General features: G+C 29.3%; 2 protein-coding genes across 2 annotated transcripts in view; one reads left to right on the top strand and one right to left on the bottom strand.

Moving 5' to 3' along the window:
- The first annotated feature begins 1,414 nt into the window (after nt 1-1,414).
- The window catches only part of LOC148235761 (putative ATP-dependent DNA helicase HFM1), a 34,786-nt gene continuing 19,896 nt past the window's right edge, over nt 1,415-16,304 (top strand). Inside the window, exons 1-12 of the mRNA XM_088183831.1 lie at nt 1,415-1,582; nt 1,660-1,740; nt 1,810-1,935; nt 2,003-2,135; nt 5,637-5,736; nt 5,798-5,869; nt 5,931-6,091; nt 6,162-6,312; nt 6,384-6,518; nt 6,592-6,712; nt 6,791-6,864; nt 6,937-7,038. Of these exons, the coding sequence (XP_088039957.1) occupies nt 1,444-1,582; nt 1,660-1,740; nt 1,810-1,935; nt 2,003-2,135; nt 5,637-5,736; nt 5,798-5,869; nt 5,931-6,091; nt 6,162-6,312; nt 6,384-6,518; nt 6,592-6,712; nt 6,791-6,864; nt 6,937-7,038 (1,395 nt within the window). The 5' untranslated portion in view covers nt 1,415-1,443. The remainder of the gene's footprint in view (nt 1,583-1,659; nt 1,741-1,809; nt 1,936-2,002; nt 2,136-5,636; nt 5,737-5,797; nt 5,870-5,930; nt 6,092-6,161; nt 6,313-6,383; nt 6,519-6,591; nt 6,713-6,790; nt 6,865-6,936; nt 7,039-16,304) is intronic.
- Nucleotides 10,062-11,784, bottom strand: LOC148235762 (pro-resilin-like). The gene is made up of 3 exons (XM_088183837.1): nt 11,653-11,784; nt 10,832-10,945; nt 10,062-10,762 (listed from the first exon to the last, which is right to left on the bottom strand). The coding sequence occupies exons 2-3, from the start codon at nt 10,934-10,936 to the stop codon at nt 10,559-10,561; spliced, it is 309 nt and encodes a 102-aa protein (XP_088039963.1). The 5' UTR covers nt 10,937-10,945; nt 11,653-11,784; the 3' UTR covers nt 10,062-10,558.

Below are 16,304 nucleotides of genomic sequence, written 5' to 3'. Positions count from 1 at the left end.
AAGTCTACGAGATAAGCAACAACGTTTCGCTACATAAATACGTTATAAAATTTAAAACTTAGTTGTTTATTACCGTGCGCATGTTTATATCTCATAAATCTGTTAAAATCACAATTAACCGTTGATCAGTGTCGTCGTGTATTATTCAGAGTTATCGACGACTCTCAATATTATTACGTCATATGAATCGTTTGAACTTTGAGATGTGATTTTTATTAATATTCTACAAATCTCGAAGAGTTGCATACCAAACAGTAGTAAAATTGAATTCCAGAATATATCTTTAAAGACTTTAAAACTGTTTAATATATGACATTATTGGCAATATATGTTTACTAAGTTTGACCTATCTTTATTGATATTATAACAATTTTATTACGTGGAACAATACTGGTAAAACCAACATTTTTTCAATAATATTTTGCATATTATTATTGCATATGCACTTTATCTTGATCTTTATTATTTTTTAAAACATTTCTAAAGAAATGCTTTAAAAAATAAAAAATAAATGCTTTAAAAAAGAAAAATTAAAGAATCTCATGGATGACCTCAAAAAAAAGTAGCGTTTTAGTACTTATTTTTGTATATCTATTTCACTGTGTAGCAATGGCTTGTGTATTTTAAGCATGTAACGCTTTTTAACACTTAAACTTTTGTTTAAAAATAACAATTTACAAATCATGTTTTGCTCTACATTTTTGTTAGTGGCAACAGTTTTTAGGACAAAATTTAAATTACTTTTATTTAACAAAGCTCAGAAGTAAAAAGGTAGGATGGGGAGGGATGAAAAACTAAATCAACGATGTTTATTCACATATAAATATTATAAATGTATAGAATCAGAGACGTCACTTGAGAGAAGAGAGCAGGTAGCAGCATTTGCCCCTCCTTTGAATTATCCAAAAAAAATACATGTCATTTATTAAAATACTATGAATCTTGAACAACCATTAATTAACAAACTTTCCCCTCCCCCCCATCTGGAATACCGTTTTTGTAAAAAATATATACACAAGTGAACTGCAACAGCAATAATATATTACCAAAAAATGCATATTAAATTATTTTTTATTTTAATACACGAAACATTTATTTTTTGCATTTTATTATCAGATTTTGTGTATTCTAATAAATAAATACTATTTAAATAATAAATTTATTAATTATATTAAGAATAGCAGTAAGTTATTTTGTTTTTAAAATATATACAAAATATTTTCAATTTATGGTCACTAATTCTATTGTTAGTTTCTCTTTTTAAATATTTCCAGCAGTACTACGGAAAAGTTAAATAGTGAAGTTGAAAAAGTTTTTATGTTAATTCTGTATGCTGGTATGTTATCTTCTGTATTAAATTGCAAATTATCCTTTAATTGAATTTTGTGTAGATGATTTTTATTTATGCACAAAGTAATAAGTACCTAATTCATCAAAAAGAATATGGACTCAATGGAGAGCAGTCAATCTTTTCCAATGTCAATGAATTCGGAAGAATCAATCGCTGATTTCTCAGAAATATGCGATTCTCCCAAAAAACATGTTGAAGAAAAAGACGGCCTGAGATCCATCGAAGAAATTCGTATCCTTTTATCGAATTCAAGCTGATAATAATATCATTCGTACAACGAATATGTTTTCCTTAAATCACCATACTAGCACCTAAATTTCGTCACATTTTCCAATATCCATACTTTAACAAGATGCAATCTCAAGTGATGGATGATGTTTTATATTCAGGTTTTCAATTATTATAAAGATTAATGGTAATTTTTGTGTTTGTGCCATATATTTATGCTTAAATTTTAGACAAATCAATTGTTGTATCGGCACCCACCGGATCTGGTAAAACGGCAATTTTTGAACTTGCAGTTGTGAGACTTTTAAGAAAAATGAAGGAAATTAAGTACAAAAATGATTTCAAAATAATATACAGTAAGAGTGTACCATTATTATATCAAGTGTATAATAATAATCAAATATATATTTAATATTAATTTAGTGGCACCAATGAAGGCGTTATGTACTGAACGGTTGATGGATTGGTATGGAAAGTTCACCAAACTTGGAATATCAAGCATTGAAGTGACGGGGGATAGCAGTACATTGGATTTCAACCAATTAAAATCTTACAGGTATATAACAATATCAATTTACAATATCATCAGCTTGAATGAAGACTGACACAACACAAAATCAGTAAATTTTCAGTAGGTGCATATAAAAGTATGCATAAATAAATTATAAAATCGTTTCCCAGAGTTCTCAGGTCCTCTTTGACGCAATCTAAATGTATTCATGTGCTGGCCTCTTGATTTCTAGTAGGCTGTTTCTCTTTAGTTTTGGTTTGCTGATCATTATTTATTATTTGACAATGGTTTCTCCATATATGAGATCTTCCATTTTAAGATTGTATTGGTCTGAATATACTTTCAGTGATCTTACATTCAAATATAGTTAGTTTATTACCTTATTTTTTAGTGATTGCCCGTGTCTAAAAAATAATGGCTACAACTGGTCTTATAATTGTTTTGATATTATCATTTTACGGTTTTTGGTTAGATGTACTATTCTTTGAAATCTTTTACATCTAATGGTAACATGTCTGGCCTTTATCTTTTTTTTATAAATAATTGATCCCAGGTACTTGAAGCTTTCTACTTTCTCAAATTTGGCTCTAGTAATATTTAGTAAAAACACAGGCCTATAAAAAAGTACTTTTTGATAATTGTTTTAGTCTTGTTAACTGATTTTTATTCATTTTTTAATTTCACAAAAAGATTAAAAAAATAACACAAAATGAAATTAATTTTTTTTTGTGTTTAAATGTTGACACTTAATATGTACCAGAAATACACAAATATGTAAAATAAAATTATCAAAAAAGTTTTCAATAGATACAAAAAGTTTATAAGTTCTTATAACAACTTTTTCTCTTTCCCTCAAAACTGCTTTTCCTTTTGTAAACTTGCTGAGTATCATCTCGCATTTGCATTATCTCTATGTCCTAGTAAAATCATTCACTTTGCTCCTCGCGTACTGCACCCATTTTTAGGAAGGTAGTCTAAATGTGAATGGAGAAAATGTACTTTTAAACTCATGTTACAGTCCCAAGGTCTTGAATTTTTTCAATATATCTTCAATAATATACTTGTAGTTTGACTTTTTTATTTCCAAGAAAGCTAGTTACAACAAGTTTAAATGCTTTCCACGCTTCTTTCCCCCTTTTTTCATTTTTGTTTCGAAATCCTTCTTTTTTAGTTTTCTAAAGTTAAGTCCAATAAAAATGTCTCCCTTCAATTTTGCCTCTGCCGCACTAGGGAATTGGTCACAGATACTTAAAACATTATTTTTCTTTTGGCAAAGCTTTGAAAAATTGTATCATCAGACCAGCTTAATGTAAAGTGGTAGAAGTATAACTTTTTAGATCAATAATTCTCTCAATGTTTTAAATTCCAGGCTGTAATATATTTCTGATTGGTCATACTTTCTTAATATAATGCTGCTCTCTAGCACGACTGTTTCTTTCAAACAGAAAACATGGGAGCCTAGTGTAATCACTCTGCTGACCAAGTATCATCGATATTACTTTTAAGTCGCCACAAATTGTCCATTTATGATCTGGATATGAAAGTTTGTTAAGAACCAACTTAAGATTTTCATAGCATTCTTTCAAATGAACTGAATATTCCACAGGCAACGATGCATACTTATTACTGTTGTAAAATGGTACTGTATTTAGACTTCTTTTTGATGAATTAATAAAAAGTCTTCAATCGTCAGCTTTGTATTCAATGTTGAAAGCTACCATGAGTCCAGGAACATATTTGCAAAAAACAAGATCACCTTCTTGGGGATAAAAAGAACATGCTCTTTTTCTCTACTTCGAAACCAATAAAAGGATGTAGCAAATGTCAATATTTCTTCAATCTGGAACCTAAAAGTTCTGCAGATTCCTTAGGAAGATCTAAGTCTGACTAAATCATTAAACTTGGACTGGGTGAAAAGTTTTGGATCATTACTGCCAGAATCATATGAATCACTATTATCGTTATTTCTGTATGTTTGGGGCAATGTTTCGATATTATCTAAAATATTTTCTAGTGTATCTGGAGGGGAAGAAACAGGTATTCCAGATTCACGTGGGATAGGTCGTATTGCTAATGGAATGTTAGGATAAGAAATCCCCTTGTTCTTCAGATTGAATCCTTGGACATTACTAGAGCAAAAGTAACAGTTATCACTATGATTTTTTGCTCTCTTCAAATCATTGGTATACCAAAGCGAAAAGATTGCTTTTCACCACGAAACCACCGCCTCAGTTCTTCCACGTAAATCAAGCAAACTTTATGGGATTCAAGGCTTGTCCTGATCCTCCAAATTTATACCAAAATTAGCAAAGTACACTTTTGTACAACATCTGAAATGTTTATTTGCTGTTTTTAAACAGTATGATTGCCCCAAATATGACAAAAACAATTTGGTGAGTTACCACAACCTCAGTAAGCCATTGTCGTTTAAAAAAACAAGCTCAACCACTCTTAAATGACACTGTAATTAAAAAGTATTTTATATAGCTCGGAGCACTATGACATGTGTACTGCACAGTATAGATACACACTATAGATAGATGAAAGGATTGGGGAGATACTAAATTTTAAGGGGAAATGTGTGAACGACGGGGAAACAGATAGGCATCAACAGGCTAGTGAACTGTTTTAAACTGGTTTCAGTTTTTTCACTAGTTTTATTGTTGTAACTCTGTTAGTTTCAACTGGTTTAGGGGTAAATAATGTTGATTCTAATTTGTACACTCTTTTTAAGTGTTAACACACCTAACATCATTATTTAATATAGCATAAATATATATGTATTGTACATAAAAACCGTTTCACTGTACTTTTCTTTCTACTAAATATCAAAATTAGAAGTATGATTTGAAGAAACTGCACATGATCGATTTTTCCATTATTTTCCCAGTAAGCAGCACATGAAAAACTATATATGTAAGTCACTATTTACATTCAAGACAACTTTACGTCGCTGGCCTGTGTAATTAGAAATTGTGTTTTATTTATGTTGATCCAGAGTCAATATTTATCTGACATCTGCTTTATTGTATAAGATGCAGTAGACTTTTAAGACAGCTGAAACATTTTATTTTCACTTACATTTACAAATGCAAGATAAATATTGCATTATTCTTTCTTTGGTTGAGAAATACAATAATAAGTTACACTATAATATAAAAGAGCATTGCTTCCATGACAACAGTCGAGGAATAACTAGGCTTACCGTATTTATAAAATTCTAAACCGGGATAGCTAAGAAAGGTCATCTCGGAAATTTTGTGAAACCGGGACAAACCTGACAAAAGCGGAACAGAATCCTGGTTAAATCGGAATGTATGATAAGTCTAGGCATAACTAACTTTTAAAACCCATACTCATAATGATGGTGTGAGATGGCTGGCAACACAGACTATCATAAACGTTATCAAGTGTAACATAATAATATTTATCATATTCAGTTGTTCAATATAAAATTTCAAAAAATACTATTTTTTGAGTTGTAACAGTCTTTTCCAAATAGGGAATGTGTATTTTGATTCTATATGATTTATATTATATTAACAGAATTATAATGACAACTCCTGAAAAATGGGATTCTTTAACACGCCGTTGGAAAGATAACAGACAAATGGTCGATCTTGTCAAATTGTTTATAATCGATGAGGTATAACAATTACTATTAAATATTTAAATAGGTGAAATAATAATTTAACAACATATTCTAGGTACATTTATTAAACGAAGAAGTTAGAGGACCAGTTTTAGAGGCTGTTATCAGTCGTATGAAAACAATACAGGTATTTTATAATATACATTAAATTTATTGCTACATTTTATAATCAATTTTATATTTAATAGGAATCGATTGATATGTCAAGCTATGTGGGAAGCAAATCAACCAAAATGAATAAAGAATCATTATTAAATATCAGATTTGTCGCTGCTTCTGCCACCATACCGAATGCTGAAGATATTGCAGAATGGCTCAGTACAAAAGATAACTTAGCAGTTTGTCACAAGTTTGTTTTAAACATAATTGGGTAAATTTAAAAATTGGGCAGTATTTTAAGTTGTATGTTTTTTATACAGAATGGGTGAAGAGTATCGACCTGTAGAACTGACCAAAATAGTCGAAGGCTATTCATTCCGAGACGGTCAGAGTCTTTTTAAGTTTGACTTGTTTCTCAATTATAAACTACGACCGATCATTGAGAAATACTGTGACGGGAAACCGACATTAGTAAAAAACTTAACAAAGAATATGAACGTATCTTAATAAATGACGTATTTAAATTCAACATATTTTTATAGATATTTTGTAATACAAGGAAAAGTGTGATGTTAACCGCTGAAACTTTATCTAAGGAACTATTGTTTCATTTCACTGCAGGTCAAACTTCAAAATTTAGACAAATGGCTTCAACGTTGAGTGAAAAGAAGCTTCAAGTTATTATCAGTTCATTGAACTTAGATTCTATATTTTTATGTTTAATATTATATGTATATTTTCTATTTATAGACATTAGTTTTGAGTGGTATTGGGTGCCATCATGCCGGATTACTTCACAACGATAGAAATATAATAGAACAAATTTTTAAACAGGGAGATTTGCCAGTTTTGATTACTACTTCAACTCTGGGTATATTTTAAAAATAAATGTGTTATAATATAAATATTAATGTATTTTTTCATAATAACTTTAATTTTGTATATGTAGCTATGGGTGTAAATCTCCCTGCACATTTAGTAATCGTTAAAACTACTCAACATTATGTTAACGGAGCATACACTGTAAGTTTTATTTATCTACATAAATTCCTTATTTTACAACTTTACATGTAGATTTTTTTATTTTTATTATAGGAATATGACGAAAGTTCAATTTTACAAATGATTGGTAGAGCTGGAAGACCGCAATTTGATGATAAAGGCATAGCAGTGATTATGACTAAAGTACAAGATAAGGTAAGAAAAAATCTGTTTCATTAAACTATGGCTCGTATTTTTCGGGTCAGAATTTTAATTCTGTTGTGGTGAGAATTTATATTTAATGGTCAGCTTATAAGCGGCCAAAATAAATATTAGATGGTCAGAATTAATATCAATTGGTTGGAACTTATGATTAGAATTAAAATTAGGCTTGTCAGAATTTATATTAAATGTTAAGAATTATTTTGACAGATGGTTAGAATCATTTTTTCTGTTGCAATAGTGTTATTGTATAATGTTATTAATGCTGTAATGTTGAAAATTGGTACAACTGGTCGATCTATCACTCGCATGTGGGCAGTTCATTATCAATATTATTATCAAGGTGTTTTAGGACCAGCTTGCTTGGTTGGACTCGCAGCATTGTCAGATGTCAACACATACCAAACGTGCTCTCTGCCGCCGCTCTGTCGTTATTCCCGCTTCATTCGTCCAGGGCCGTCATTTAGGGGAGACAGGTGGGGGTATGTGGTCAGAAAATGCATGTTATTTAATGAAATACTATGAATCTTGATGAAATCAAAATATTAAAAAAGCGAACTCTTGCCCCTCCCCACCCGGAAAAAGCTGTAATGACGTCCTTGATTCTAAACCAGCAATTATCTATTCCGAAATATTTGTTAAAATATGTCATTTCATATTCAATACATTTTCTCTGGTAGATATACATTTTTACCAGTGAAAATATAATTTATCTGGCAGGTGCTAGTAAAATTATATAATTTCAACTTTACCAATGTAGTAATATATACATTTACATACGTATAATTATTTATTTCATAGAATGGGTATTTTGTTATATTTTCTAATATTTTTATTAAGTTATATTTTCTTTAGTGAAGTCCAAATACATTTTCACCAGTAGATGTATATTTCTAATAGCAAAAATATAATTTAACCAATAGACGCTAGTAAAATTATATGTTGCTCTAAAATGTATATTTGCTGTTCAGTTGCGAAACGTCCATTTGCTATTCAAACCCAAACCTAAAGAATTTTTTTAAACTAATTATAGTTTTAGAACTTTCATGAGGTTAAGTCTAAAATACAAACTAAGCCAAGTGCTGGTTAAAGTATATTAAAACCGAAATTTGGTCAATAGGAGGGCGCAAAAATAGTTATCACTTCTCAGAAATAAAAAATTCACGTCAAAATAAAAAAAATCGTGTCGGCGCCGTTGCAGTGGGAACAAAGTTTTATTGCTTTTGACTTCTGAGAAGGGATAATTGTTTTTTGTGCTCTCCTATTGAATTTGGTATAAATATGCTTCATTCGATTATCACTTATTGTAAGCCGTAATATTGTTAAAAAAAGTCTTCCACTGCAACGACGACGGCACGATTTTATTGCTTTTGACGTGGATTGTAAACAGAGATTCTAAATCTTGATTTTAGTCAGAAAAATTCATGTCATTTAATGAAATACTATTCATTTTAATAGAATCGAAATATTAAAATAACGAAAACTGGCTGGCCAACTTTTGCCCTCCTCCCCTCTGAAAAAAGTTGAAATGACGCCCCTGCATTCGTCGCTCTGAATACCTTTGCGTGCTACATACAATTATATATATTGGTTCCAGATTCGTTGAAAGTTATTCATGGGGTGTTCAATGTTCTGACCAACGCAAGCATCTAACTTGTTCAACAGTTTTGGTGCGAGCGAAATATTTTATAAGATATATTTTTCATAATATTTATCATAATATTTTTTTTAATTCACAAAATCGTCGTATATTTTAATTCTGATCGTCCCATATTTTTATTCTGACCGTATGCTATTTTATTCTAACCATTTGTTATTTATTTCGACTCTGAGTAATATAATTATGAGTAGACTTAATAAAATTCTGACCGAAATTTGATTTTTATTCTGTCCATTTAATTTTTTGCCTTAAACTATTTATAATGTATCAATCGGTGATGTAGTGGAGCCGGAATTAACATTTATTTGATCTTAACTGAATAGTTACCGACAGCACACTTCACAACCCAAATACAACGCAACAAACAAAATCACTAAAGTAATTGTCTCCGGGTTCACATAAACTGAAATCTGATTGATTACCCCAAAGAGGAGTAGCTTTCTAGTACTTTTTTTTAAGAACAACACCACTGGTATCAATAGCATTGAATGAACATACTTTTAGCACTGATCTAAATATTTCTACAAATATCTTACATTTAAATTTAATCTTAAAACATCACTAAGATGATAAGCTTTACTTTGGTTGTTATAAAAAGTAATAGTAGCTGCTCATGGTAACGCCCATCGTAATCATAATTACTCATGATCTATTAGTATTAAATTTACAGTGATGACATAATCCATATATATATTTTGTTATAAATAAATATACAGAAATTGAGATTAGCTCTGGCTCCGTTTTGCTGTGCACCGGCTTAAGAGCACGATTACTCAGTACGCACAGAATGGATACACACATGCATACAAAACCTTGAGTAATGTAAATAAACGGCTTTTAATTTTCCTTGGTTAACTGCACATCTTTATATGTAACTTATTCTTAACATAAATTACTTACTAGACCTTCTAAAAAGTCTTCAATTAAAATTTCTAACAATAAGATATATCAATGACTTTGAAGATGAATATCAGGTTTCTTTAATATATTTGCAGAAATGTAGATAAAATCAGCAAGTTTCAAGTTTTCTTCAAATTCAAATGTGTTCCAAACACAACTATATAAAACCCAAACTGATAATGTCATCCATAAACAAAAAGGTCAACGTTTTGTTAATTGTTTATGTGAGGCCATTAATTGTTATTCCGATCTTCCTTTCACTCTAGTAAAGTTAGTATTATTCTCAGATATATATGTATTATGGACATACATATATACATATTCATATTGTTATAGTAGTAGTAATTATACAAGACATGTCTAATATTGTTTATGAACCTCACATCTAAAGATTTAAAATAATGTTTAAATACTTTTTATCTTAATATTCGACTTCCTTCTATAAAAAACAGCTATATTTGAATAATTTTTATTGATTTTTCCATTTTATATATCACAATTATGTTACAATTTAAATTACATACATACAAGCACGCTCATTCATACAAAATGTTTTTCAAAATTGAACACTCTCTTGTAGAGAATGCTTCGATTTCAATTTATTTTGTTCATAGTATTTTTGTACTAGACATTCAATGGATATTAAATATTTTCAATTGAGAACGCAGGTCGAATTTAAAATAATACAAAAGCTTTGTAGTCATTTCAGCTGATTGAACCGTTTCTTGAAAGTCACATTTTTACCGTCATCAATATTAGAAAATAATCTCATGTAGGCAGTTAAATAAATAAAAATAAAAAAGCTTATCAAATATGAGATCAAACAAAAAAAACTGAAAAATAAATAATAAATCCCCCAAAACTCCTTCACCGTATTAAAAAAATTTTGATTTTAAAGTTACGAATAGAAACATTGACTGTAATATATGACTTTCAATTGGCTATGTGTTTGATTTAAAACGGTTTGGCGTTGTCTTCGAACGTTATCTTGGGTACGAAGCCGCTCTCTCCGTCAACGCTGTACTCGACGGTCATCAGTCTTCCGTCGGGCAAGAGCACCCTGTAAGCTCCGTTAACTTTTCCGCTCTCATCTCCGAGTTCATTTTTGTTGAAGAACAGGTTCTTCTCTGGATCTTTCACTTCATATTTATATTCATACTGTACACATAAAAAATATTAATAATATTTGTACGCATATTTGTATATAAGTTTGACTGAAATACATACAGGCATCGGAGCTTCTGCTGGAGCTTGTGGCGCCGCATTGACCGCAACAATAAATAACACCAAACCCAAGCATATCATTGTCGACTGTCTTATAGCACAAGACATTTTTAATATCTGAAACACGTTAATGGCTAAATTAAAAACATTACAGTATTTTCCCATGATTGACATGATCATACGCGAACTATTATCTTTTTGTCTTCCTATTAACACCCCGAGCACAATGTTGTCAAGACTGTGCAATACTCTCATGCATTGTTCGGTACACAATTATTACATGTTTGAGTATTGTATGGATATGTTACAATGTGTGAAAGAAAAGCGATTAACTGATATCAAAAGAATGATTGCACATACTACACAAAGGTCAGGCGGTGTAGGTGTAAACATGGGCACAGGGTCAATCTATTGTAGTACTTATGTGGAAAATTGATCTAAGGGTTATTAACAGAACAAAATCTATTGTGAATAAAAATGATATACAAATAATTAAAATTATTTGTATATAATATTCTTTTCAGTTATGTCAAGTTAACTTTAAAATATTTTTATAGATTATTCTCTAATTAAGATATACCTAACAATGTCAATATTAATTGTATTTTAACACGATAATTTATGCAAATCGCTTGACGTTGCGTATTAAATTGCCTTATTATTATGTTTTAATTGTTTTAATTGATTATGTAGACCGATTATTAAAAATGTATGTGTGATGATGATACACAATTTTTTCAGTCAATGTTCACAGTTCACTGTTAGTATATAAAAAATATTTTCACTATGACGAATCAACGTCGATTTCGGCACTTCTATCTCACCTTTGAAATTTAATTAAAGACGTAAAAATAAAACTATCGCACAAAGGCTGTAGATTTTCTCACGCGACTGGCACAATTTTGAATAGTGCTTCACGTTTATATACTCCATCCGTGTATCTTCATAGACTCCCTCCTCTCGATCTGCTAGTGTTTGGCATGATTTTTCCACCACCAACCTTTGTCACCTTATGATCAGATCTTCCATCATCGCGAATCGTTGTAAAAATAAACCAACTTGCGAATGATTATAAGTATAAAAATAGAAAAAAAAACAATAATTCAAAATTTCTGTAATTGTGAGAGAAATGTGATTAGATTGATAGATTAAATTTATTAAAATCATATATATCTATTTGTTAAATAAAAATGTATTCGCATCCCATAAAAATTGAATTATGAACGATTTTATTTTTTATAGTGATCAAAAAACAGGATGATATAGGCCCGAAAAACAAGAGTTATATTATTAGGCAATAGATATAATATATATTTGATTACAATATACAGATAAACCTTAATACATCAAAAACGATTTGTTCTAAAATAACCGTAAATATATTTTTCTAAATTATGTTCTTCAATAATAATATTTATACACAATCCTGAAGTCAAGTAAAATAATGTCATAGCTCGAAAGCAACTAGATCCGCCTTTCAATGTCGTGATAGCAATGAACTAATTCAAATTTTCAGAAACTCGTAAAATGCTTTGGATCAATCAAAATAGCTGTTTCGTAATTCCTTGCAATATATTAATTTGTTTCATCTAATCATACATATTAAATAAGATCAGTAATCTCTCAATATTTGCAACGAAAACTTATTTATTGTTTCTTAGTTAATCTTTACTAAATTTACTTTAAATAAAATGTAAAATAGAAAGCTTGAAATTGTTAAATAATTTTCACGATTCAACAAATTATTTAATGTTTTTTAATATATTTTAGAATAATCAAAATCTGCTGCCTTATAATTTGAAATCTAATCCGCCTAAATTTGCGTGGTTTGCTCTTAAATTAATTAAACTGTAAAAAATCATAGAAAACCAAACGTCGTATGAACGGCAAAAAATGTATGTTGTCGTACATGCGAACTGATGGCGTAATATTTTATTTGCTTAATTACTTAGATAACAGTAACGGTTTATTATATTAAACATTTCCAAAATTAGCAAAATTGGTTTTATATAATATAGACAAATACAGAACTAAAAACATTTATTCAAATTCGAAAAAATTAGCTACATTTCATTTTACTTACTTTTTTCTATTAATCTGAGGAAAACATTTTTTTATTAAAAATTGGTTAGCAAAATTTAGATTTAATATATTTACTATAATATATTACATACCATATTTGTAAACACATCCTTACATTGAAAAAATAATTTAATGATAATGTTGGCAAATATTTTAAGTGCAAACATAGTATATATAATTGACTCCACGACAGTTGATCCCCAAAAGTTTCAAGTATTTATATTCGTAAATACTGATTTTTCATTCTAAATTAAACCTTTTTAAAATTAAATTAAACAATTGGATATTTTTTAATAAATTCATTTTATTGTACTCGCGTGTATATAATCACAATTTATAAAGCTTCTTTCGCAGCAAGTGCAGATAATTTCATATACATATTCATATAATATTTATTACAATTTGCTGAAGTAACAATGACTATAGAATCGTTTATAGCGTCCACCAAATTTAATGGATATGATGGATCCACCAGCAAATTCCTAGCAGAAAATTTAATTTTTGAAATGATTTCTTCAATTGAATTCATCATTGGCGAATACGGTGGTAGAACAAATAGAGTATGATTTGTGTTACTGTTCACTGTTCAACAAGCTCACGCACTTTCTGGGTATGGTGTATTCGAGATCGAGATTTTATTCGGCCAATTTCTGCAATAATCTTTTAATTAGGTTGCGAAAATTTTTTGAATTTCATGCCATTGTTTAGTTTAATTTTTAAAAGGTTTAATATGAAATGAAAAAGGTTTCATTTGAAATAAAAATCCTGTATCAGCAATCGTGAAGGTTTTGAATATTTAAATAATATTGTATTTAAATAGGGTGGGAGCAAATTTATAAAAAAATATTGCTCTCATACGAAATTATATAAAATTTTAGATAATTAAGAATCTTTTCATATTTTAATTTTTAATTAATACAAAAAACGTATCTATAGACATATAAAATATCTCAAATATCTGATATTAAAATATTACTATGAAAACCATCTTATTCATTGTTATTAAAACTATGAATTTATGTAATCCTACATATTGAGATTAAAAATATATTTAATAATAATAACTGAACTTGTATTCAAGTAAAAAAAAAATTTTTCCAATTAACGATGTACATACATACTTTCTAAAGAAACTAGAAAAGTAATATTATTTTTTAATAACCTTTACAATTTGTGATCTTAATAGGTAATAATAATATTTATTATTGATACTTTTTACTTAAATACGAATTCGAGATTATATTTTACTATTTAAAAATATCCATAAATACAAGTTTGAATGGATAATTTACATAAAATTAAAATATATTTTCGTCAAAAATATTTAATGAATGAATTTTCTTTATTGAACTATAAAATTTGCCCAAACGATAAAAAAACTTTAGTTGTGATGAGAAATGCAGGGCATCTCAACACTGTAGTCATATATGCAACTTCGATACTAAGCATATTAGAATATAAAATCTAGGGAATTCCAGTATGAATAAATACTTTTTACAATTTGAACGAATACAAAGTGGGTTCCCAAGATATTTGTATCTGAAGAAATTTGGATTTTTACTTTTGAATATTTTAAATAATATTAACAAGATATTTTTAATGATTTATTAATCTCGTTTATATGACGATTTTATTAAACATTCATTGAGAGGAATCACCCATTGTTCTTCTATATCAATCAGTGGTTTGTTCATGAACACGCTCGTGCGTCGCTTTGTCGCTTTGTTACGATCAAAACTTGTAAAATCAAAATAATGTTCAATTCGATTTCAACAAGAACAATTTGACACATGCACGCTGAGGTAGCATAAACACCCCCGTTGACCTGGAGGGGGGGGGGTGCTATTACTAGAATGATACGCAATGCACTGCCGGCCAGCCAGTGAGAGCCCGTCTCCCTGAGCGCTCGGGAGAAAAACTAATACATCTCTAATAACCGAGGGAACCGCTCACCCGGGCGTCGCAAGCTGGGTGTCCACCCGAAGGGTTGGACTCGTAGAGCGTTATTACCAAAAACGGTAGTGGTGCACGCAATGTATAATATAACACATAGTTAAACTTCCTGCACGATCTGTAAATATAGATATATTTCATAATTCACATGGGGAGTAAACTTCGATTTTTAATTTGTTGTTTTTTTTTATATTGTATCATTTTGCACTTCTTTATTCTTATTACTTATCCATTCTCGGATATTAGCTAAACTATTATTTACTACTGTGCTAAATAAGAAAGTAGTGCTTTTTAAATCATTGCAATAAGTAGTTCAGCCAAGATATTCTTCTTACTGTTCTACTCTTTCCATTTATCTTGTCTTGGATAATAAGGTGTTTGTGTTATTATTAAAAAAAATACTTTAATGTATCTCTATACTTGTATGAATTTATTGAGCTTTAATATAAATATGTTTTGCTACCTTGCACTTGAATACTTTGCACTATAAATGTAATATTTTGCACTATAAATTTAATACTTTGCACTATAAATAATTTAGCGTGCCGTCTACCTACACATTTGTTGAGAGTTGCGAAACATCCATTTTCTGTTCAAACCAAAACTATTTACAAAATGAATTTACCAAACTTAAATTTGGACTTCAAAGAATAGATCTATAGTCATAGTGCAAAGTATTACATGAGGGAAGGTGGGGGGGGGGGGCGGGTAGGTCGGACTTATCTTTGAATTTAATAAAATACATATTATGAATCTTAGCGAAATCAAAATAATAACACGACCACATTCTGGTCAATTTTTGCCCCCATCCCCCGCTCTATAAAAAGCTGAAATGACGTTCCTAAATCGCACGCTTCACGTGCGGTTTATTTGTATAGTATTACATTCATAGTACAAAGTATTAAATTTATAGTGAAAACTATAAATGTAATGTGTAATTATGTATGTGTCCACTGGCTCATAATCAAACTGTTTTAAACTTATGTTATTTTTATGTGCATTGCCATCAAGTAATTATGAAATAATTTAGATGACCTTTATACAGTATAAATAATGTATTTTACGTTATTGATATACTATAGTGTTTTTATTTAAAACTTCATTTAATTTCCAATTTAATAAGAGTATTATTATGTTTTCCTTTTTTCCTACTAAGTTTTTTTAAAACAAATATTGGAATCACCTAAAAAGTGACACGATTTTATATTTATTATACAGTGTTAGATTTCTTCGGTACACATAATTCGAACATTTTCTCAATTGAAGTATTCAATCGTTAGCCTTCACAAAATGCACCATTTTATTATTTCATGTGTTTTAAATTATTGTTATTTTATCAAGGAAAATTTTAATTTAGGCACATTAGTTTCATCGATAATTTTACATCACAAAAAATGCAATATTTTAATAACACAAATTACTATAACCTATTATTATTATT

This window comes from Plectrocnemia conspersa, unplaced genomic scaffold (assembly GCF_051122295.1).
Source record: "Plectrocnemia conspersa isolate PC_06_02 unplaced genomic scaffold, ASM5112229v1 ptg000004l, whole genome shotgun sequence".
Classification (NCBI taxonomy): Eukaryota; Metazoa; Arthropoda; class Insecta; order Trichoptera; family Polycentropodidae; genus Plectrocnemia; species Plectrocnemia conspersa.
This window is presented reverse-complemented; position numbering and strand designations above follow the sequence as displayed.